The 22425-nt window shown below is 33.5% G+C and overlaps 3 protein-coding genes, 1 long non-coding RNA gene and 1 pseudogene across 12 annotated transcripts; 3 read left to right on the top strand and 2 right to left on the bottom strand.

The window, feature by feature from the left end:
• Positions 1-1048: 1048 nt before the first annotated feature.
• Positions 1049-3822, top strand: LOC110673679 (2-phytyl-1,4-beta-naphthoquinone methyltransferase, chloroplastic). Of its 6 annotated transcripts, none has more exons than XM_021836832.2 (8): positions 1049-1219; positions 1302-1366; positions 1435-1507; positions 2069-2157; positions 2367-2500; positions 2584-2645; positions 2987-3086; positions 3557-3822. In XM_021836832.2, the coding sequence occupies exons 1-8, from the start codon at positions 1085-1087 to the stop codon at positions 3655-3657; spliced, it is 759 nt and encodes a 252-aa protein (XP_021692524.2). In that variant the 5' UTR covers positions 1049-1084; the 3' UTR covers positions 3658-3822. The 6 variants fall into 6 exon arrangements, with proteins under 6 accessions (XP_021692524.2, XP_021692523.2, XP_021692530.2 ...); XM_021836831.2 differs by having other exon boundaries at positions 1435-1525; XM_021836835.2 differs by having other exon boundaries at positions 1059-1196; positions 1435-1525.
• Positions 3823-3954: 132 nt separating this feature from the next.
• Positions 3955-9821, bottom strand: LOC110673678 (cysteine-rich receptor-like protein kinase 2). Of its 4 annotated transcripts, none has more exons than XM_058149711.1 (8): positions 9623-9821; positions 6306-7123; positions 6078-6191; positions 5773-5912; positions 5458-5668; positions 5047-5281; positions 4749-4899; positions 3955-4621 (listed from the first exon to the last, which is right to left on the bottom strand). In XM_058149711.1, the coding sequence occupies exons 2-8, from the start codon at positions 7066-7068 to the stop codon at positions 4283-4285; spliced, it is 1953 nt and encodes a 650-aa protein (XP_058005694.1). In that variant the 5' UTR covers positions 7069-7123; positions 9623-9821; the 3' UTR covers positions 3955-4282. The 4 variants fall into 4 exon arrangements, with proteins under 4 accessions (XP_058005694.1, XP_058005696.1, XP_058005697.1 ...); XM_058149713.1 differs by having other exon boundaries at positions 6306-7198; positions 9623-9803; XM_058149714.1 differs by lacking the exon at positions 9623-9821 and adding an exon at positions 7234-7252.
• Positions 4422-4999, top strand: LOC131181475 (uncharacterized). The gene is made up of 2 exons (XR_009149984.1): positions 4422-4570; positions 4700-4999. It is a non-coding gene; the product is annotated as an uncharacterized LOC131181475 (long non-coding RNA).
• Positions 9822-11848: 2027 nt separating the features above from the next.
• Positions 11849-15557, bottom strand: LOC110673700 (cysteine-rich receptor-like protein kinase 3). Its single transcript, XM_021836860.2, has 7 exons — positions 14240-15557; positions 13867-13980; positions 13628-13767; positions 13306-13516; positions 12975-13215; positions 12663-12807; positions 11849-12563 (listed from the first exon to the last, which is right to left on the bottom strand). The coding sequence occupies exons 1-7, from the start codon at positions 15063-15065 to the stop codon at positions 12228-12230; spliced, it is 2013 nt and encodes a 670-aa protein (XP_021692552.2). The 5' UTR covers positions 15066-15557; the 3' UTR covers positions 11849-12227.
• A 4290-nt stretch (positions 15558-19847) lies between these two features.
• Positions 19848-22425, top strand: part of LOC131181621 (polygalacturonase At1g48100-like) — a 34507-nt pseudogene continuing 31929 nt past the window's right edge.

Raw genomic sequence — 22425 nt, 5'->3', positions numbered from 1 at the left:
AGTAGTTATTAAATTTGAATTAGATTAAAAATTCAAAATTTTAATTTTAATTTTAATATTTAATTAATCTTATCAGTTACTTTTTTTTTAAAATAAACTACATAATTATAACAAATAAAATAATTGTCATTAAATAAAATTAGAATTTCATATCTCTTGAAATAATTGCAATTTTTTTATTTAATTAAAATATTTAACTTTTTATTAATATTTATGTTAAGATTTGATTTTTAAATTTTTTTTTACTAACTATATTATAATAAATTAAATAATTATTAAATACTTTTATGATTATGATTATACATTATTTGGGAATTAAAATAGAATTTTTGTTAGAAGTAGAATTATTATTAAAATAATATGAAAAAAATAAATTATTTAGCGATTTAAATATCATCATTAATATTAGTGATTAAATAGTATGGATGAATATCTCGTTGCTAAAAGTATTAGTAACGTATTTATTATCATTGATATCATATATCATTAAAAACATCATTGATAAATATTTTGTTACTAAAATTATTAGTGACGTGTTATTATGTAACGGTGACACATATATTATCGCTAAACAGGCTTATTAGCGATGAATTGTCACTAAAAATATTTTTAATAATATTTTTATAAATAATATAAATAATTAAAAATATTTTTATCTATCTCATATTTCTATTCCCAAATTTATATATTATATTGATCATTAGCACTAACAACTGAAATTACATTTTACTGAAATGAAAAATGATCAATTTTTTTGGAAGGCATGCTTGGTTTGAGTTGATTTGTTTATGCTTATTCAGACTATTTAGAGAACTTTTAATGAATTTTTCTAAAAATATTTTAATAATTAGCATTTTAAATTATGGAGCTAAATTTCATGAGAATTTTTATAATTTATTTTTTTTTAAATGGTTTTGCTTGAAAGCTAGAAGAATCATAGTGAGTCAATTGGGCCTAATGGGCTTCATCATTTTGATTCTAAGAACAGGCCCAGCCCATACTGTGGGTTATCGATAATTCGATATCTGCTCCCCCTTCGGTTAGTGACAAATCAACTGAAAGTTTAAGGATAAACGGAGCTGGCATGGCTTCTCTTCAGGTCGGTCTATCTTTCCCATGCGGACCTCGAACTTCCATATATCGGTTCAGAAACCGGCCGGTTCGATGCACTAATGAACGCCGGGCGCTCTTTAGCCGTATTGCTCCTGTTTACGATAACGTGCACCCTGTTTCCCCTTTGTTTCTTTTGTTTTATTTCATTTTATTTCATGTTATTTATGATTTTTTTTTTGTCGGAACAGTTGAATGATTTGTTGAGTTTGGGTCAGCATCGAATATGGAAACGAATGGCTGTGTCCTGGACTGGGTATTATTTATTTATTTGTCTTTTCAAGAAATCGTTTATCTATTGAAAATTTTGGAATATTGGTACAGGGCAAAAATAGGAGATAATGTGTTGGATTTGTGTTGTGGAAGTGGGGATTTAGCATTTCTCTTGTCTGAGAAAGTAGGTTCCAGTGGAAAGGTTTCTTCTTCTATCTCCTTATGTTATTTCTATGTTCTTAGTTCTTGAATGGAAAATGTACTTAAGTTGCTTGATGCTAGTTCATGCAAAGCTGTGAAATCAATTATCAATTATGTGAAATATTCATTTCCGTCTTGGGTAATGATAATATTTTAGTGAGCAAATACTGATGGAATTCTAACAATTAGTACTGTTGTCATAGTTGATTTGGATGGGGATTGGATTCTAGAGATAAGAGTGCTACTCTTCTTGAGTAGCATTAGTGATGATACATATTTTTGAACGTGTGGTTTCCCTCCAATAATATAGTAATTTGTTGCATCTAACCTTATTATCTCTAAAAAATGCTTTTTAGTAAGCACAAGCATGCATTTTGTTTAAGCATTAATTTTTAGCTGATTCACAAGTGTCTCTTTCTTATAATGTTGTAGAATTTCTCGTTTCCTGACTTGGGCTAAACTTGTGCTATTGCATATACGTTTATGCAGTATATTCTGTATGGCTTTGTTGTACGATCCCCTTTTTTCTGGTGACAATCTGTAGGTGACGGGTGTTGATTTCTCAAAGGAGCAGCTGCTGATCGCTTCATCTCGGCAACAGTTGTCTCCAAAAGAATGCTACCAAAACATCGAGTGAGCATTGGTATATATCAATTAGGTGAATGACATGATTTTTAATGCTTAGAGATTTAGGAGGATGCTTAAAGGGGTGGGGGGAACCCATTGAATAATGCTTATCGAGTCCTATGCAATTCATGTAGAATCACTGAGTTTTATGGCTTGAATAATTTTAATGGTTGGGTTACCAGCTCTAAAAGGAGATATTCTTGTATTGAGGACAGGTGGCTTGAGGGTGATGCAACTGATTTGCCATTTTCTGATTGTAACTTCGATGCAATTACTATGGGTTATGGGCTACGAAATGTGATAGACAAGCTTAAGGCCATGCAGGAGATGTGTCGAATCCTGAAACCAGGTCCAATTTCTATTCCTTTGCCTGAAAAATATCCAATAAAATGATAGGCTGGTCAAATTTCTGATCCTTGCTTTAGTTTACAGGTGCAAAAGCATCTGTCCTTGACTTCAATAAGAGTACTCAACCATTTGTTGCTTCATTTCAGGTATTGTATTCAGTTACAAAATAAAAGGCTTTTTGGTTTTGCCTTTTTTGACATTGCAACTCTCTGCATATGATGTGTTTAATTGTACTTGAACAAATAAAATTTGGTCATTGTCAATGAAATTTTTTTTTTGCGAGAATAATTGATAAAATAAAAAATATTATTAAAAAAAGTGTTTAAGAGTTTAGGACTTTTCAGACCATTAGCCTTTTATATGTTATTTAAAACTTATTCTTGTTGTCAACTGATTTTATTTTGAATAGGGTTAAAGTTTGATAATATTTACTACTTTCTATTTGATAATATGACAATCAAACCTTTTCTACATTTCTCATCACAAGGAATGGATGATCGATAATGTTGTTGTTCCTGTGGCATCTGCCTATGGCCTTGCAAAGGAGTATGAATACTTGAAGAGCTCAATCAGAGAATTTTTGACAGGTTTTTTTTCTTCTCCTGCTATAACTCGTGCATCATTTTTTTTCCTGAATGGAATTGTAAAATAATAAAATCTTGAATACTAATAAAATCTCAATTCTATTGAAAACACATATTTAATTGCTTCTCTTTATCAAGTTACTATCCATCTTGAGATCATTTTTTGCTAGATAATCTCTTTAAGCATTCTTTGCCAAGAAATTTCTATTACAGCTTGTTTGTGATACTGCCAAGGGCGTAGAATACAATTCCTTATGTCTGCTATGTTAGAACTTAGAAATGAAGGACTTCTGTTTTAGGTGTTGTCTTCAAATATTATATCAAGTTTGTGTTGTTCCATAACACCCAGGAAGTTCAGAAGCTTTTTGAATGTTGAAGTGCAAAATCAGAAATATTATAATTATGGAAGGCACATGTACTCCCGCAACTTCTTTTTATTGACTAGGTAATGATAGCGTGTGCCCTTGATACAGGGAAGGAGTTGGAGGAACTTGCTTTGGAAGCAGGATTTTCTACCGCCAAGCATTATGAGATTAGCGGAGGCCTAATGGGAAACCTAGTGGCCACACGATAGACAAAGAATGATGCTTGGAATTTGCCAGGATATGTTCCAAGTTTTCTTGCGAGGAAGTACAGGGGTTTTAACTTTGTATTAGAATATTGTCTGTGAACTCAGAAGTTCCATGCTGTAAGTTCTTTGTATTTGTAAAACAATTTTGGCAACATGACCGAATTCCTATGTCCATCGTCCACACATACACTGCACTTTAGTTTCTCACTTTCTTTATCCATTCTTTCCCGTGGGTGCAAAAGGTCAAAAAACATGCAATTTTGCATACAAGAGAAATAAGGACATTATTGCAGTCTCATATCCAGTCTTTGGCAAGCTGAGATTCATTGATTTAAACCCAAAATTTCTTGAGGAAAAATACAGCTTTAGTTGGGTGATTTTTTTTTTCTCTAATTTCATGATAAACATATGAACATCGGCAACTATCCTTGATTTCATATCTACAAGTCATTGGATGCCCATCTGCATATATTGCTAACTGCTCAAATAGGCCTCCATCAGGTTCCTGAAATTGCTTGCAACATGTGCTTTGATGAGGTGACATGCTGACTGATGTTTATCTTTCATTTTGTGTCAAGATTTTAAACGCAATTGTCCTCTGTAGAACTCCCTTTAGTTGCTCTTCAGGTCATCTTGGATAGAAGGAACTATGGGTGACAGTTGCAATTGATGCTGAAAGGCCAGCATTAAGAGGGTACCATGGGTCCTCGCATGTGTCATTTAGTTCCATGGTTTTTTCATCTATGAAAGGGGGATTAGTGGGTGCAGGGAGTTGTTCATCTGCTGTTAGCATCTGTAGCGCCTTTGCCATTGTTGGTCGAAGTGATGCTATCTCTTGTGTACATAGAAGTCCTACATGCACTACTCTGAGGACATCATTCTTCACGTTGCTGTTATGGTGGTGGTGCAACATCAGGTTTGGGTCATAGAACTCTTCCACAGCCCCTGCCTGAAATTTCTTCCACGTCTGTGTTTTTTTTTTTGGATAAGATAGATATAATGTACATAAATTCAGTGATAGACCATTCTTAAATGCTGCATACAGATGATTTGACTGAAGAAAGACAGGTTAAGGTTAGATTCCTGGAACTTACAAGTGTGACTAGGCTGTCTGTATATTCCGAGGTTTTGCTCCTGTTGTTCTGCCTCCCTGTGACAATCTCCAACAAAAGCACACCAAAGCTGTAGACATCTGCCTTTTCTGTTAACTGCCCATGAGCCAGGTACTCTGGTGCCATGTATCCACTGCAGATTTATAAAATTGAAATCATTGCTCTTTCATAATATCATGTTCATATATGAATTTCATATTCAATCATTTTATTACAAGATTATTGAGCTTAAACTTTGAGTAATACCTCCGCAAATGAACAAAAAGGAACTGATACTCACAGTGTTCCTGCAATGGCTGTGCTGATATGACTCTTATCTTCTTGGAAAGACCTGGCCAATCCAAAATCGGCAATTTTAGCGCGAAACCTAGAATCCAATAAAATGTTGCTAGCCTTTATATCCCTGTGAATGATCCTGTTCTTGGAGTTTTCATGAAGATAGACTAAACCTTCTGCTGTTCCAATAATGATGTCATATCTCTTCTCCCAAGTCAGCGCTTTGCCTTTGTTTTGATCTGTCACATTTAGATGTAATATGCATAACATTGTCAAGTTCAGTTGGACTCGGTATTGAGACAGTAAGACATGCTTATAGAATGGCAGCAAGAATAGAGTAGCCTTATTTGTTACTGTAGATTGCAATAATTTTGCAATATCAGATGAACTTTTAATGTGAAATTCTAGTATTTACCAAAGATGAAACGATCGAGACTCTTGTTAGGCAGGAATTCATAGACAAGGAGGCTTTCAGGTCCAGAACAACTGCATCCCAATAACCTAACCAGATTTTTGTGTTCCACACTACTTATCATATTAACTTCATTGTAGAAATCTGCTGCTCTATGTCTGTTGTTAAAGAAAAGCCTCTTTACGGCAATCTCTCTTCCATCTGGCAAAACTCCCTTTATTTAAGGAAAAAATCAGACAAGAAATGGCAAGTGTCAAGTGTTATGCTGATTTATTAAATACTAGAAGATGAAAAGAAAGTAAAGGAGAAAAAAAAAACCTTATAAACAGATCCAAATCCTCCTTGTCCAAGCTTGTTGCCATCATCGAAAGATCCTGTAGCCTTCTCAAGTGTAGAGTACTTGAAATTCAAGCTACTGTCATTAAGGGTTTTAACCAGCTTATGTGCATCATTTGAACCTGGAGGACAAAGACAATCGCATTCCAAAAGATAAGGAAAACTGAATGGATAATTTTATATAAATGTATCAACAGCCTTTTCCTTGCACATCCATTAAAATGTTGTCTATGATGGAGATTTTACATTGCAGAAGAGATATATAAAAGCAACACAAACTTTACTACCTCTTCTTTTCTTCTGTATGTATCTCTGCTTCCAGATATAAATTCCTATAGTTACCCCAACTCCTAAAACCAACAGAGAGCTGACAACTGAAACCACTATCACTATAACGCTCCCTGCATTTGACATTCGAAAAATCAGGCCATATTTATCAACATAAAAATTAACACCCCCCACAAACACACAGGATCAAAAAACTTTCCAACATGAGAAAAATACTATTCCTTTACCTCTCGAACGTCCGTTTGTTGGCACTGGATTGAGAAAATTTCTATCTGAGTACCTCATAAAACACCCAGTATTCAGTGCCCTCCCCTCTGACCAAGGCAAACATTTCAATATGGATGCACTAGCATTCTCCAAGCATGCCCTGCAAGAGCTTGCATTCAATGTCCTCCAGCAATCAGCTAATACATAAGCTGATTCGTTTGTCCCTGGAACTGCCATTTGAGCCCGTGCATAGCCTTTGTTATTTGGTGCACTTGACACTGCAGTTGACACAGCCTGCTTAGCTGATTCCCCAAATGTTGAATTCTTCCTTGTTGTATTCCCACACACAACTTCGTCTCCAGGTCCTTTATATTCCTCAAAGAAGCTATAGTTTTCTGATCTCATGAAGCAACCATCTAGGAAAATGCGACCCCCATTGTAAGGATAGCACTGTGGTAGAACCGTCCGTGCCTCAGCGTAGCACAATACACAGTCAAGTAAAGAAAGGTCTCCATAACATTGTGCAAGGCCATAGTTAGTGTCAAGTCCTGAACCTGTAACCGCTACTCCAAACCCTGAAGTACGCATCTGCTCACTGATATTCTCCATTGTGGCAACAAAATTCGGCACAAAGATGGTTGCGTTGTTCTCAAGTTGGCGTCCGCATGTAACTTTCACTTGTTGGGCTCTGGGGTCCCCCATCACCGATTCATATATTAATAGAAAACCAACAAAATAGAAGAAAATGCATTGATAGTTGACTGATAGGATTGTTTTCCTCATCTTTCTGGTGATCTTGTACCAATACAAGCAACTGCGGGTTTAGTTATGAGGCTGCCTGTTCAAGATGGATTTTAGTTCAGCGAAATGGAGGTCAAAAACCATCAAATCACCGTCCTCAAAGATAATGAAACTGAAAACAAAGAGTTAGAAAGCGAAACGATGTACTGGAGAAAGTGAAAATTATCTGCATCAAATTGGCAAGAAAATTCTTGCGTGTTCATTGAAAGAACAGAGCTCTCTGTCAAGAAAAAAAAAAATTCTTCTACAACAGTTGGGCATTTTCCAGCCCATAGCTGAGAATCATTCTTGGCAAGTGTTTATAACTATAACTAACAAAAATTCAGGAGAAAGATCATAATAGTGAGAAAAGATCTTCAGTCTAGAGTGCAAGGTGGAAAAGATACCAACAAAGGTTGCATGACATCGAAGTTTTGGCAAAACTGGGTTGAAATATTGTTGCGTACACAGTATCAAACCAAACAAATCGGTAAGAGCTAAGTCTATCTACTGTAGTAATACTTGGCTAATGAAAGATTGTCATGCACATCAGTTATTAGTTAATTACTCGTACTTAGTGGGAAAATTACTACATAAGTACTATAAAATAATAGTGGTTCCTAAGACAATTTTTAAGTTTATAAAGGAGTGGAACCATTTACTTATATATGGAAACAGATCAAATAAGCTTTGTATTTTTTAATTAAAATTACATAAGTCCTCACCTACAAAAGACTTATTTTACTTTTTTTTTTTCTCCATTTATAGATGTGCCAAGAAAACAATCCCATTACTGTAATACAGCTAGTCAAATTTAGCAGGAGGTTGCTCATTTTCCGCATCTCAAGTCAAAAAGGCAGGCCCAGGGCCTCCACCTATCCCTTTGCGTATAACTTTCCGCCCTTAGTTGATGAGTTTCTAGGTTTCACACTGAGCTGACTTCCGTTGCGCCTTCTCTAATTTTGTAATTCTAACCTCCAATAATAGACCCTTATCAACTAACTCAATTTTATAAAAAAAAATTATTAGGTGCATTGGATATATAAATATTACTCTTCTACAAGAGAGAAAAAATTATTTTTTAATCTTTTTTATATATTTAATAATTAGCCCTCAAAAATTCTCTCCAAGATGTTGACCAGAAAAATAGGACAAAGTGTGACAGACTATGAAGCAAACCCAACAACTTTGATCTAACTCTCTTGATTTACACCCTTTTTTTTATCTACCACTCGTCATGTAGAGCAACAATATCGGATTGCTGCCAAAAAAAAAAAAATAAAATAAAAAAGAACATGGTGTTTTTCTAGACTCAGCCATGGAGCGGCTCAAAATCGAAACCGTAATGAATCAAATTAGAGTTGAAATAGAATAGTCTAATTTGATTTATAGTCATAGCGAAATCTTTTTATTTAAAAATAAAAAAAATATACCAATGAATTTGAATGGAACTAAATTAAATCAGAACTAAACTTCGAAAACTAAATTAAATCAGAACTAAACTTCAAAAATTTTGAGTCAGTTCAGGTTCACCCTTTAATAAATCATAAATTAAAGGTTCTGAGCCGATTTAAACTGAAACTAGCTTAGTAGTTGGGTATAATTTTTTTCTTTTTAGAGATAGACACACACATAATTTAATAATAAAAATAAATGTTTATAAAAATTAATAAAATTTTTATTCCTTTATAAACTACTAAGCTAGGTCTGGGCTTCTAAATGTATGGGGGCATTATTCCACCCAACACCAACAGTATTGGAATGGAAAAATAGTAATGGGTTAAGCCCATACAATTGACATCTTAGCTGAAAACAACTAAACTAGAACATCCAGCACATAGACAACAATGCCCCCGTCCTCTAGAAACGATGTCGGCGTGCTTTTGATTTATGAAAATCCTCCGCACGCCACCAAAAAAGTCCAAACCCAACCAACCCTTTTAATTATACAAATTCAAATGGACCCAGCCGTTGCGGCGACCACCAGCGGCAACCTAGCTTTGCCCCACCACCTCCATCGCTCATCTCAGTGACGCCACCTGTGTTTAATCATTTTTCTTATCAACCAGTCTATTCACCACCCAAATAAATCCTCCAAACTGCGAGTTTTGAGCAGTGATGAAACAGAAAATACAGCCCAATCATTTCTAGACATCTAAGCACAAAAACATTTATTGTTCTCTGCATTTTCTGCCCATGAACAGGATCATACTTCTATAGGATCACGCTCAATCAAAAATGAAAAAAAAAATTTCTTCTTCTTTTCTTTATTTGGGTCGAATTTTTTATTTTCTTTAAAACCTTGCTAAACTCTGTTATCATTATTAGTTATCTTTCATTGAATCGTCTTCTTCTTGTTGCTCTTCAAGAAACGCAACCGAAGCAGAAAAGTGAAGCGAAACAGAGATTACATATATAAAACTGCATAATATTGAGAAGCAGAGGAAGATTGGAATCTGAATTATTGGAACTAGAAAATCAAGGACAATAACTAGCAGTAGAAACTACAAGTTGCAGAAATGGATCAAGAAAGGTTACGCGAGAGTTCAATACGTACCTTTTTGTGCATCTGGGAAGCCGAAGCTGAGAATTTCTGTTCTCGAGGTCTGTGTGCGCGTGATGGAGAAGTAGATTTGAAAGGAACAAGAACAATACAGACTTGAGATGGCGCACAAGTCAAAAGCAAGACTCATTAGAAGAGCAGAGTTAAGTCCTTTCAAACTTGCAAGTTTGAACCCATGGAAAAGAAAAAAGAAAAAAAAAGAAGAGTAAACGCGGTTCCTTGTGTTTGAATTTACCATTCTACCCCTTTTTCCAGGTTCGCTTTTGAAAAAAAACTTTGTTTGCAATGAAAGGCACCATGGACTTACCTAACCATACTGGCATGGAAGAACCTGTTGATTTCATCTTAGATTCTATTCTCAATCTTAATGAATTATTTTTCTTAGTGTAATGGGCTTTGATTAAGATTGGAACTCAACATTTTACAGTTCTTAAGATGACTAGGGTTTAGTATTTAGTATTTAGTTTAAATCAAACCGAATCGAATTAAATCATCAGTCAAATTAAGCGAATTATCATATTTAGAAATCAAGTTAAACTAAAATGAATGAAAAATAAAACTGAACCAAATCACTCTATTTCTGTTCAATTTAGTTTGAATTGATTGGTTTTTGAGTTTTGATGAATTTTTTAATTTATACTTAATTTTTAAATTATTTGGTTTGATTTTGATCTTAGTTTAAATCTAATAACTATTAATCAATGAAAATTAAATAATTTATGTATATAAAATTACATATAATTCATAAATTCCCTATAAAATAAATCAATTTAAAAATTAATAAAATAATTCGATTTAGTTCGATTCAATCGATTTTTTTCTCTCTAAAATCAAATTGAACAGAAATAATTAAAAATTTTAAAATATGAAATCGAACCGACTTATTTTAAAAATCAAATCAAATTACCGAATTAAGGAGATTCAATTTGATTTATTCGATGTAAATTAAATAATACTAACCCCTAAAAATACTCTAAACTCTGAAAATAATTTTAATATTACTGAGTTAAAAATTATTACCACACAAACTTAATTAAATTAATTTTGATTATTTGGCAAAAGCTCAAGTTGAGATACAAATGAAATAATTTATAGGGATGAGACTTTTTTATATATGTACTTCAATCTTGAGTAGTGTCTAGAAGAGTAAATGACAGAATGCACTGATTTTATTGGGATTAAGATGGACCAAGACTTTTGAGACGATTTCTTAGAAGTTTTGAACACATATACCAACTCAGCTTGCTGGCTGGCAAGAGATCAGAATCATCTATCACAACTTGTGTTCTCAATTGTTTCCTCAACCTCATTTCAACGAAAAATGATTTCATTTTAATGGATCATAATTAATTCTATTGGTGCTGGATTGATTTACTAAGAAGTAAATCAATGAGTTTTACGTGTATAATCAATGAGTTTTGTTGAAGTAATATTAAAATCATTTTCAGAGCTATATAATATTATATTTGAGAATCCTGACAAGATATAATTGTACCCAAATTGATATATATAGTAAATTTTTTTTATTTAAATCTGATAAAGATATATGGTGGAGTTCACTTATTAAATATATAGATTTCACATGTTAGTCTATAATGAATTAAATTTAGATAAAATTTTTTTTATATAGCTTCTACTATATAGATTATTAATTATTACTTAATTTTTAAGTTTTCATTAAATAAAAAAAAACAATTATCCTGAATCATTATATTCAACATAAAATTTTATATTTTATAATTGCGTGAACCTAAACAATCAAAAACAGAAGAAAAAAGAGGGAATCATATATCTAATCTAATAGATACTTTTGGAATGGTTTTTCTTATAAGAATGGGTTGTTATTAAATGCATAAATGCCAGAAAGTCAAGACACCTACCACAATTGACCTTGCAAGCCTAAATGTTTGTTTTTGCACTAGACAATAAACACCACCGTTTTGTGGACAAATAATGAGTTTGATATCTAAGCTCATACGTCATGGCCTTCCCTTTTCTAATATTTTTTTGGGTGAGATCATTAGCTGGTAAACTAATCTGGAATTAATTAAGTAGATGGAATCTACAGCAATTAACACGTAAAAATCTTAAGCATCTAGAACTAAAGATCACTTCCTCTGAAAATTCTGAGTAAATAAATTCTTTAAGAAAAATGTTGTGAAACTAATTGGTTCAGTTGGTACACCTGATCTAATTAATCTCAAGTTGGTATGAGCTGAATGGTTAAAAAATGCCAGAGAGCAACATCTTGAGAGTTTGCATTCAATTGCTCGCTCTTTTGAATCAAAATACATTGTGGAGATTAAAGAATATGGAGCACATTTACAAGAAACATTAGCTCCATCACATTACAAGAATCATCACCGTTTATATTTATTAAAAGAATCAAGAATTTATATCAGGAATAGTGGAGGTTGTTATGCTTTTATATATCACTGTAATATTAACAAAGGATTGTTATAATATAATGGCTGATCGAGTCAGATAGAAAATTGAACCAGCTCATCTTGGAATGTGAACTTTTTCAAGTGAAAAAAGCCTCTTCAACTGAATAAGGAACAAGCTGGAAACAGAATGCTAGCAAGTCAGTGCAACAGGTTCATCTGGGCTCAATCCAGCTTTGTGTCATGCTGTTACCTGAAGACTGGGTGTAAGACTCAGCCTGAGAACTTGAAATGACAGGTCTAGAATGTGGGCTGATTTCTGAACTATTACTAGGATTGAGAAATGGTGGTGGTTGTGTTGGCTGAGGAATTTCATGGTTATTGGTAAGCATTTTAACAACAACTGACATTGCTGGACGCTGTTCTGCAGAAGCCTGCACACAAAGTAGGCCTATTTGAAGCAATCGAGATGCTTCCTCCTCTTGAAAATTACCGTCTAAGATTGGATCAACAGCTTCACACAGTCTACCAGTTCCATGAAGGTTCCAAACCTTTTTCCGTGAATAAAAAACAGAATGGTAAAGAAATTGTAATTTTACAAATTAAGAAGTGAATGATTTTTGTCTGATATAATTGATAGAAAGAATTACCATTTGCAGGATAGAACATGAATCTTGAACGAAAGCATTGTTCCTCTTTCCACCAACAATTTCTATGACAAGAACTCCAAAACTGTAAACATCAGCCTTCTCAGTCAATTTGCCACGAACAACATATTCTGGAGCCATATAACCTCTGCCCAAGCAAGTTCAGTGAATTGTTTTAGTGAATGGATAAGAAAACAGATTACAGGAACGCATACCTAAATGAAAACTGATTCTGATGAAGAGATAACAATTATGAAGAGCGATCGACATGTCAGAAAGACTGACAAAAATGAGCAAAGACTGCATTTAACTTACAATGTGCCAGCAATTGCAGTGGTAATATGAGTCTTATCTTGTGGAAATAATCTTGCTAGTCCAAAGTCAGCAATCTTTGGTGTGAAGTCCTCATCAAGCAGAATATTGCTTAATTTTATGTCTCTATGTATTATTCTTAGCTCAGATTCCTCATGAAGATAGGCCAAGCCCTCTGCTGTGCCCAATATGATGTTATACCTCATCTCCAATGTCAGTGGTTGAAGCTGAACATTATTTCTAGCTGAACGAAATTAATAAAGGTTCATCAATAAGCATACTTGTGAAAAAACAGCAAAATCTTAAGCAAGAGTTGAGAGATAAAAGGAACAACCAAAGAGATAATCATGAAGACTTTGATTCGGTACGTATTCATAAACAAGAAGGCTTTCTGGTCCTGTGATGCTGCATCCCAGCAACTTCACAAGGTTCTTGTGCTCAATGTCGCTAATCAAATTGACTTCATTGAAGAAATGATCTACCCATTGCCTTGTGTTGAATAAAAGCCTCTTTATAGCAACAACTTTTCCATCAGGCAATACCCCCTGATTGACAAATCCAGGGAAAAGAAAAAGAAAAAGGAAGAACTGAATTAATTCCATAATTAAGGATATGGGTTCCCCACAAAGCAAGTAAAAGCTTAAAACCAAATTTACCTTGTAAACTGAACCGGATCCTCCTTGTCCCAGCTTATTGGAAAGGTGAAAGTAATTTGTGGCTTTCTCAAGAGATTCATATGAGAAATTGAGCTTGGAATTATTCACTGTGGTTAATAGAGCACCAAGTTCTTTCCTTTCTGAAGCACATTATAGACCAAATCAACACATCAAACTTTACATTAATTACTGAAATTGAAACAACAAAATTCAATCCCTAATCAACCAAATGCACTCACGTCTCCTCTTTTCTGCAATTCTCTTCTTCATGAAGAAAACAGCCGTTGTAACAAACAATACCACAGCCACAGTGGATGATGTAACAGCCAGTATAACCGCTAAGTGGCTGCTTCCTGGTAGCCACCATTAAGATAATATCAGAATGTAACCAATAACAGAGTCCAGCAAAAGCTTTAGGTTGTAGGAAGAAGAAACAAACTTGCTCAAGGAGTTTTACACAAGCACCCGTTTCTCTTCCATCTTAAATTTTCACAAATTGATTACAACTAAACTCTAATTGAATTGATAGACCTAAAAGATCTAAAAATGAATTATCAAACTTCAACATTGGGAAACAGAATGAGGAGCAGGATTCAGGAAAACAAAACTCACCTCCACTTTCTGAAGGGGCCCCTGAATTGTTGTAGAATTTCTGAATGGAGTATCTCAAGTAACAACCAGCATTCAAAACCCTTCCTTCTTCCTTCGGAGTACAATTGGCAATCTTAGATACAGCATTTGCCAGACAAGTCTCGCAAGCACTCCCATTCACCAACTCCCAACACTGAGCCAATCCATAAACAGAAACATTATTTCTATTCACAGACCCCACAAAAAACCCATCATTTCTGACGGCTTGCACACTCAAATTCCTCACCAACTCCATAGCATTAGCGCTGAAAACAGTCTTATTTCCGCCAGAAAAATCCCCATCTGCACATGCTGTTTCGTCCTGTGAACTCAGCGTCTCGTTAAAGAAATTATAATCATCGTACCTTAAATAGCACCCATCGTAGAAAAGTCTGCCCCCACGAGTGCCTCTTTGGAAAGGGAGGCACCTCAAAACCTGAGTCTTGCACTGGGCGAAACAGAGATTGCAATCTGTTTGATCAAGATCTTTCATGCACTCACCAAAGGTATATACTGTATTGTTACCTGTCCCGTTGATAACAGCTCCGTACTGTAGCCTCGCAATCAAAGGAGTCACTGCGTCCATTGTAGCTAAGAAATTTGCTACGAAGATTTGCCTCTCTTGCATCGGGGCTGTTCTGTTTGAGCACATCCGACCTGCCTCCGTAGCTCTTGGATCAGACAAGGAAATTTTCACCAAGAAACAGGAACAGAAAAGCAGAGAGATCACATAATAACCATATGGGAAAGAAGTGTTCATTCTTCTCTCAATTTTCTCGGCAAGCAAACAGAAGGGAGAGAGAATCATAAACAAGAAATAAAGAAGCAAAAATGGTTTTGTTCAAACAAAAGTGTCAACTTTCAACGAGCAGCAAACGCTTACGCGACGTAAAGAAAATGGAACGTTCGGACAAAGGGATCAAAACAAGTAAAGCCGCCATAAAAATCTGCACCAGTTGGTTATAGCTTAGCAGGTAGAGAGAGCTGAAGTTGAGAGTCTTTCATTCATGGGTGGTGGGTAGGACCAAATGGGTCAAATTGGTTAATCGGGATGCTTTCCATTCTATCATACGCACAGAACCTGCCTAATCGTTGCGTATACAAGCAGGATCCCTTTCCCCATTGTGTTGACGTCAAAACTTAAAAAAGCTGTTAGGATAGGATTGTTTTTGTCTTCGTCCAAAGGAAATGGACGCTTCTAGTGCGTCGACAGAGATTGAAATGGAAACCAATCAAAGTCTAAAATCATTTAAAATGGAACTTAACATGGGTGTTTGAAGGAGCAAGTAACAGGAGACATATTATTGACAGACTCAAATTCGAGTCTAGCGTGGTAGGTTATCAAAGAAAGAGACGTAGGCATACGCGGTGCCTAATGTGAAATGCAGGAAATAATAGATGAAATGTAGGGTCCATTTTGGGAAAGTATTGAGACTGGTTTTGCTGCGCATTGTTGAAAGATTTGGAGGAGGGTGATGAAGACAGGGGACGCGTCCCCGCGCCTTGATAGAGAGAGATTATTCATGTCGTTTCCTGGCAGTAGACTTGCAGAAACAGTGGGGAATGATACACCATACAATGCAAGCTGTGTCCAGGTCAAAGTCAAAATTTTTCTCATCATATTTTCCAATATTTAATTTAATTGAATTTTATTAAGTTATATTCAGTTAATATATTAATAGAGTTTAAATTTAAAAAAATAATATAATTCAACTGAATTTAGATTTTATGTTTTATATTTTCATTACTCTGTAGCCATTTATATAGCTCATGAATTAAATATATATATATATATATATTATGATAATATTTTTATTTTTTAAAATATTATATTTTAATAAATAAGTTTAAATATTTTATAGGATTATATTTTAAAGTATAAATTATAAATAAAAAATATTTTTATAAATTATTGATTAAAATATATAAAATTAATTAAATTCAAATAACATTCAAATAATATTAACAATGAGTTAGAAGTTATAAAAATAATAAGTATCCTTATTAATATTATATCAATATTTTTAATATTTTAATATTTTGTCAAACACATCCTATTAAAATAATAAAAATGAGAAACGAAATTAGAGTTTAACATGAGATAATTAGTTTTAGAGAACAAACCTGCGGATATAATAGATATTGCAAAGGACTTTATTTGCAGCAGCTTGTCCTTAATAGAACAGAAATTAACTAATGTTGACCCCACAAGCTCAAAGGAGCATAGATTTTGATGATACCAAAATTCAACTAGAATCAAATTAACATTGTTTTAAATGTTGTGCTTCTTAAAAGAACAAAAGGAAAAGACACAAGGATTTTATGATGGATTCGTGCTTCTGAAGAAATGATGACATTCTAAGGATAACACAGGACGAATTAAAGGAGATAAAAGAAGAAAATGTTACTTTCTAAGGCTGCATTGAAAATCAGAATTGAAGGTACATATAGTGTAGAAGTTAAGTTTTATTTTTAGGATTACTTGTAAAAAGAATTGAGGAGTAAAAGTCAATGATACTTATTTTCAATCTCTCAAAAGATTTTTCTTTTAAATATCATTATTGGCCTAAAAGTATTTGACTATGATTTGGTGTAAAGTTTTATAGCTTTGAAAGTTATGCAGAAAAGTTTTCCCGGTATGCTAACTGGTTTGCTACTTATTTTAGTATGCTAACTGGTTTGCTATTTTCTCCAGTATGCTAATTGTCTCAACTCTGCACAACATCGCAGAAAAGACAAAATAACGGCTATTTCTTGAAATTCGTAATTGTAACGTTCAAATGAGTTCTCAAACGGTCAAAAACGTTTCAAAGCTATAAATACACATACCTTTGGCCATTTTGCACTTAATGAAAGTCTCTCCACTGTTCAAAATCATAAAAGTATTCATTCAAAGTGCTCAAAGTGTTTTTATTGCTCATCATTGGCTTATTTACTCATCTCTTCTTTATAGATTCTGTTGTATTGAGTGAGAGTGAGTTTTAAACACATTATTATCATTTATGAGAGGTCATTCAAGCACCTATTGAAACTTGATTGTGAAAAGTGTTTGAGATAACACTTGGTAGAAGTGTGAAGCTACTTGTAAAAGCTTTGGTGAGAAGATTTGTAAAGGGCTTTTGTCTCTTGTCTTTAAAAGAGAAGAATAGTGAAGTGAAGACTCAAAGTGGGATATTTGAGAGAGTGGATGTAGGCTAGTTGAGCCGAACCACTATAAAAATTTCAGTGTTCATTTACTCAACCCTTGCTTTTTACATTTATGCATTTTAACATTATGATTGATATGCTTTTGCTGATATGAAAGTTGAGGCCATTTGCTGTTAACCTTGCTGCAAACTGAGAAAATTAGTTTAATGCTGAATCTGCTGATATCTGATTTAATCTGCTTGTTGTTTGATCTGCTGTCAGTTAGTATATCTGGTATGCTGCTCTGGTTGCTGTGTTAGAAACTTATTCAGATTACTGATATTTCTGCTGAATGCTGATATAATTTGTTAGATCAGTATACCGATTGCATATGGCCTAACTTTGAATCAACTTATCAATAGAGCTGTATTGTTCATATTTCACATTAGTCAATTGAGTTGAACCTAGTTACAATTTTCAAAGGTTTTGAGCAAGAATCGAAAATTGTTTTTAAAGTTTAATTCACCCCCCTCTTGGACATATTTTGAGACATCAACTAATTATAAGTCCGAAATTTTTTTTCTCTATTTTCTATTCATCAACTTGCCAAGAAAACCAATTTTTTTTTTGAAGGGCTAATAAATTCGTTATATTAATAATATTGAATGAGAAATTAAAACTGAGAGTGGAGATCGTTGAATAGACTTGTTTGACGGCACCAGTACGGCTACAGTGGCTGCCCAGTGGTGGGATAGGCAACTAGTCACAATTTGAACGTTGAATCTTAAAGTCCAAATAAGTTCTGGGGCAGACCCAGGAATTGGAATTTGGAAATTTATTTGTCTATCTATTAATTTAATCTAATTAATAAGGATGAGAATTTTTACTTTTTATTAATTAAGATTTCATTTTAATAAAAAAATATTTTTTAAATTGTATTTTAAATACATTATTAAAAAGTATTTTTTAAAAACACTCAGATGGGGTAGTAGATTTTAGTTCAAACTAAAAAATCGAATCGAATCAATTTAATTCAATCGGTTCAGTTTTAAAATTTAATCAGCTCGGTTTAATTTTATATTATAAAAATTTTAATTATTTTGATTTGATTCGATTTTAAAAAAAAAATTGATTAAACCGAATCGAATCAAATAGTAATTTTACATATTCAAATCGAATTAAATTAATTTTTGAATTGATTTATTTTTATGGAGAATTTATGAATTATATTTAATAATTAATAATTAATAATTAATAATAAAATTTAATAATTAATTTTTTATTACTTTAAAAAATTTTATTTAATATGAAATCAAATCTAACTAAATAATATTAGTGTGGCTACTATAAATTTGAATTTATATAAAAATTAACTTATTAATAGTTAATTAAATATTTATATATACTTAGTATATTTTATATACACATTTTAATTAATTATGTGTATATTATAATATAAATATTTAATTTAAATTTGCCACTAAACATCTCTTTTTATTTTTTTTTTCTTTTTAATTTTTTAAAAGCCTTGTTGAATATATAGCCAATTTGTTGACAAGGAAAAAAAAAATCTTAATCCAAAGGCAAACTAAAAATTCTTTACGTGAATTATAATTCCCAAAAATTTATGTTAATATTTTAATGTAATTTCCATTATTAATAAAAATAATTATAATTATTAAACTGAGAATGATTTTATTTCTATGTCATTTATTATGACCCTTTCATTGGACCCATTTAGTGCGGTGACTCATTTGCAGAACAACTTGTCCTTAATAAAACATAAAATTAATTACAAGTCTAGTTGGCTGCTAAAAAAAAAAAAAGTCAAGTTGTGAATTTTCTTACTAATATAATTTTTTTTCTCTGTTTTCTATTCGTCAACCTGCCGAGAAATTCTTTATATTAATAATATTCAAGTGTAAATTGCTTATAAAAATAATATAATAAACCCGAGAATAGGGATCGTTGAATAGAGTATTTGAGGCAAGGCACCTGTAGGGTATATCCAATTCAATTCTAGAAAAGTTTTGGTAGAGAACCCAATTGAAAATTATTTGTTCACAATTTCCTGGGAAATTGTTTCTCCAATTTCCTGGACTCTGCAGAACTTGCTTGTTTGCTTCTAGAGAAGGCTTGGGAAAATTCTTCTAAGTATGAAAGGATTTCTTGGAATATATCCATTTTAAAAATTGCTTTTAATTAGGAGTCTATTTCATGTATGGCGCCAGAGACACTTTCCCTGTGAGATTCATACATGTAAGCATAGACGAGTGGTACATGATAGAGTTTAATTATGATTATGAAACCTAAATTTGATAAGAGTGTTTGTGTTACAATAGAATTGAGTTTGACTTTTTTTTAATAAATTACAAATATATTGTGTATAGCCTATAAATATCTCACCTTCCCGTTAACAAGAAAATCAGCGAAAGCTAGTTGGAGAATATTATAGCCTGCCAAGATGAGGTCTTCAATTGTTTTCGTTTGCTTAGCAATGTTGATGAGTTATGGGTTAGCAAACCCTGTTAGTTCAGAATCTCAGCAGCCCTCAAACCTCCTTCCATCACCACGAATGAATCTAACCCCAGTCCCGTTTCCACCGTCAACACGTCAAGTCTCGATGACACCATCAACATCTCTATCAACCTATCAAAACATTGGAAATTGCGTGGAAACCGCAGTTTATCTTGGTTTTTGTTGGACTGAGACTTCCATGGGTTCTGATTTTCCAACAAATGTTCCAATGGCCCAAGGATGTTGCAATGTGTTTAGGCAAATGGCTCAAGATTGTTTTGGTGGACGCGAAGAAATTCCTTCCATCATCTCCCGCTACGTGTCTCCTGCTTTCATTCAATATTGTCAAACTCATCATTAGCTAATTAATTAGTATTAGTTTAGTTTAATTATGTGAAGTCAAATGCCTCTTGAATAATATGTTATTATAGGATTGGTAGGGTCTTGGATTGAGATTGGCAGTAGCTAGTGGTTGTTAAGTTTTAATTTTATGTTTGAGGCATTTAGATTAAATAAATATAAGGCAATCTCTTTTTTTTGCTTCAATTATTTATTTTGTAGGTTTTATCGATCCACATTATTGATTATATTCATAAATCCCACTAAAAATACTTTGACACATGAAAATGATATATAATATATATATGAAATTACGAATGTTTGTATATGTAATTGAGGCTTGAACGTTACTATAGTTAACCTCTTGCTATTGATCTTTTATTTTAATTATGACTGTTAAAATAAATTATAATTTTAACAAAAAGGCCTATTTATTAAAGAAAGTCAAACATTATCACGTTTTGACAATTTTAACCTATCCTTTTCATATTGGTAAAATCGGCTAAATTTTTAAAATGCATAAAAATTTATCTAATCTTATCAATATCATCGATTATGTAACACCCCAAATTTTTTTTAAAATTTATTATTTTGTGAATAATATTAATATTTTAATTTTATTTAAATTTTAAGAAATTATTTAAAATTTTTCGGATTTTCGAAATTGGATTTGATTTCCTGAAAATATAAAACTTTGATAATTTTTAAAAAAATTAATTTAAAGACCACGTGGCAAAACTAAAAATATATTTGGAGTCTACGAATTTTTTTGAGTTTTCTGAAATTTTTTCAGAATTTTTGGACCTCGTTTTCGGTCCCAAGGCAGAGTAAAAATTTAAAATTTTGTATTTTGAATCGAACCGATCGAATCGGACCGACCCTTTTCTTTTTCTTCCTTCTTCTCCCTCGCGCGCCCGACCTCTCCTCCTTCTCTTCCCATTTTCTCTCCTCCCTCACCCCCAGGCAGTGCTGCCACCTCCCCAGCCACCCCACCTCGCCGACGCGCTGCCCCACCACCTACCCACGGCCGGCCGACACTCCAAGCGGCAGAAAAACACGCGCGAAGACTACCCGACGCTTGAGCGCTGTTTCAACTTCCCGGCCAAAATTCGGCCGATCCGGCCATCGATTGGGCCGGGTCTTGTATCAAACAATATCTACACCTCGAGAGCTTTCCATAGATACCAAGAACACCAAAATCCATTAAGCGGTTTGTCCAATTTTTGTCCGAGAAATTTTAGCCTATTTTGACTTTCAGGCTAGATTTCTCGCAAACCGTGAACCCCAGGAGAAAACCGAGAGTACCAGAGCGCTCCACTCGTCGAGAGCTTCGCGGCAATATAAATTTCAAAATTTTTCGACACCATTTTTTTGTGGGTCCCATGGAACTTCATAGTATTTTTCCAAGCATTAAATGAGCTTTGAAAATTTCGTAAAAATTTTATACTAAACCCCGTATTGTGGGCTTCGTGTAGGTACATTCAATTCACAGAAATTCGACAGTTGTCCAGGTTTGTGAATTTCCGGCCAGACAGATCGGCTACCGAAAAAGTCTCCGAATTGGATCGAGATTTTAGCTACTCCACCATTGTCAGATGTCCTGAGCCCGTCACCGGAGTCGGAATCGGCATAGGTAAATCTGAACTTTGCTTTTTAGTAATTTTCTAGTGCTTAAATGGGATTAAAAATCCATAAAATATTCGTGGTAGCTCAAAAAATTATGATTCTTTTTGTAATAGCCTAGTAATATTGCTAAGGACCGCGGGCAAAGTTTTAGAATTTTTAGAGTTTGTTTGGGTAGTTTTTGCAAAAAGGGTCAATTATAAGGACTAAACTGTAATTTTACATCCTGTGATTGATGACTGTTTGGATGGGCCCAGAAGGGGCTGTGTGATATGATTGAGTTGTGGGTGTATGGTATGCGAATATAGAAGTTTGTTTTAGCCTTTTTGCAGGTTGGATAAGTCCTAGGTATAAGGGAGACTCTGCCGGATTTTCGGCACGATTTAGGACATATTTGGTCTTTTCTTGGTTTGTATTGAGTAAATTGTATTAAATAATTGTAATAAAATTGTCAGGTGAGCCGGGACAGCCTTCTTCCTCCGCCCAACCGCCACAGTGACTGTTGTCAAATCTGTGCGTAAAATATTAATTTTAATTGTAATTTCGATATTATTATATGTTCA

Source organism: Hevea brasiliensis, chromosome 7 (genome assembly GCF_030052815.1).
Source record: "Hevea brasiliensis isolate MT/VB/25A 57/8 chromosome 7, ASM3005281v1, whole genome shotgun sequence".
Taxonomy (NCBI): Eukaryota; Viridiplantae; Streptophyta; class Magnoliopsida; order Malpighiales; family Euphorbiaceae; genus Hevea; species Hevea brasiliensis.
This window is presented reverse-complemented; position numbering and strand designations above follow the sequence as displayed.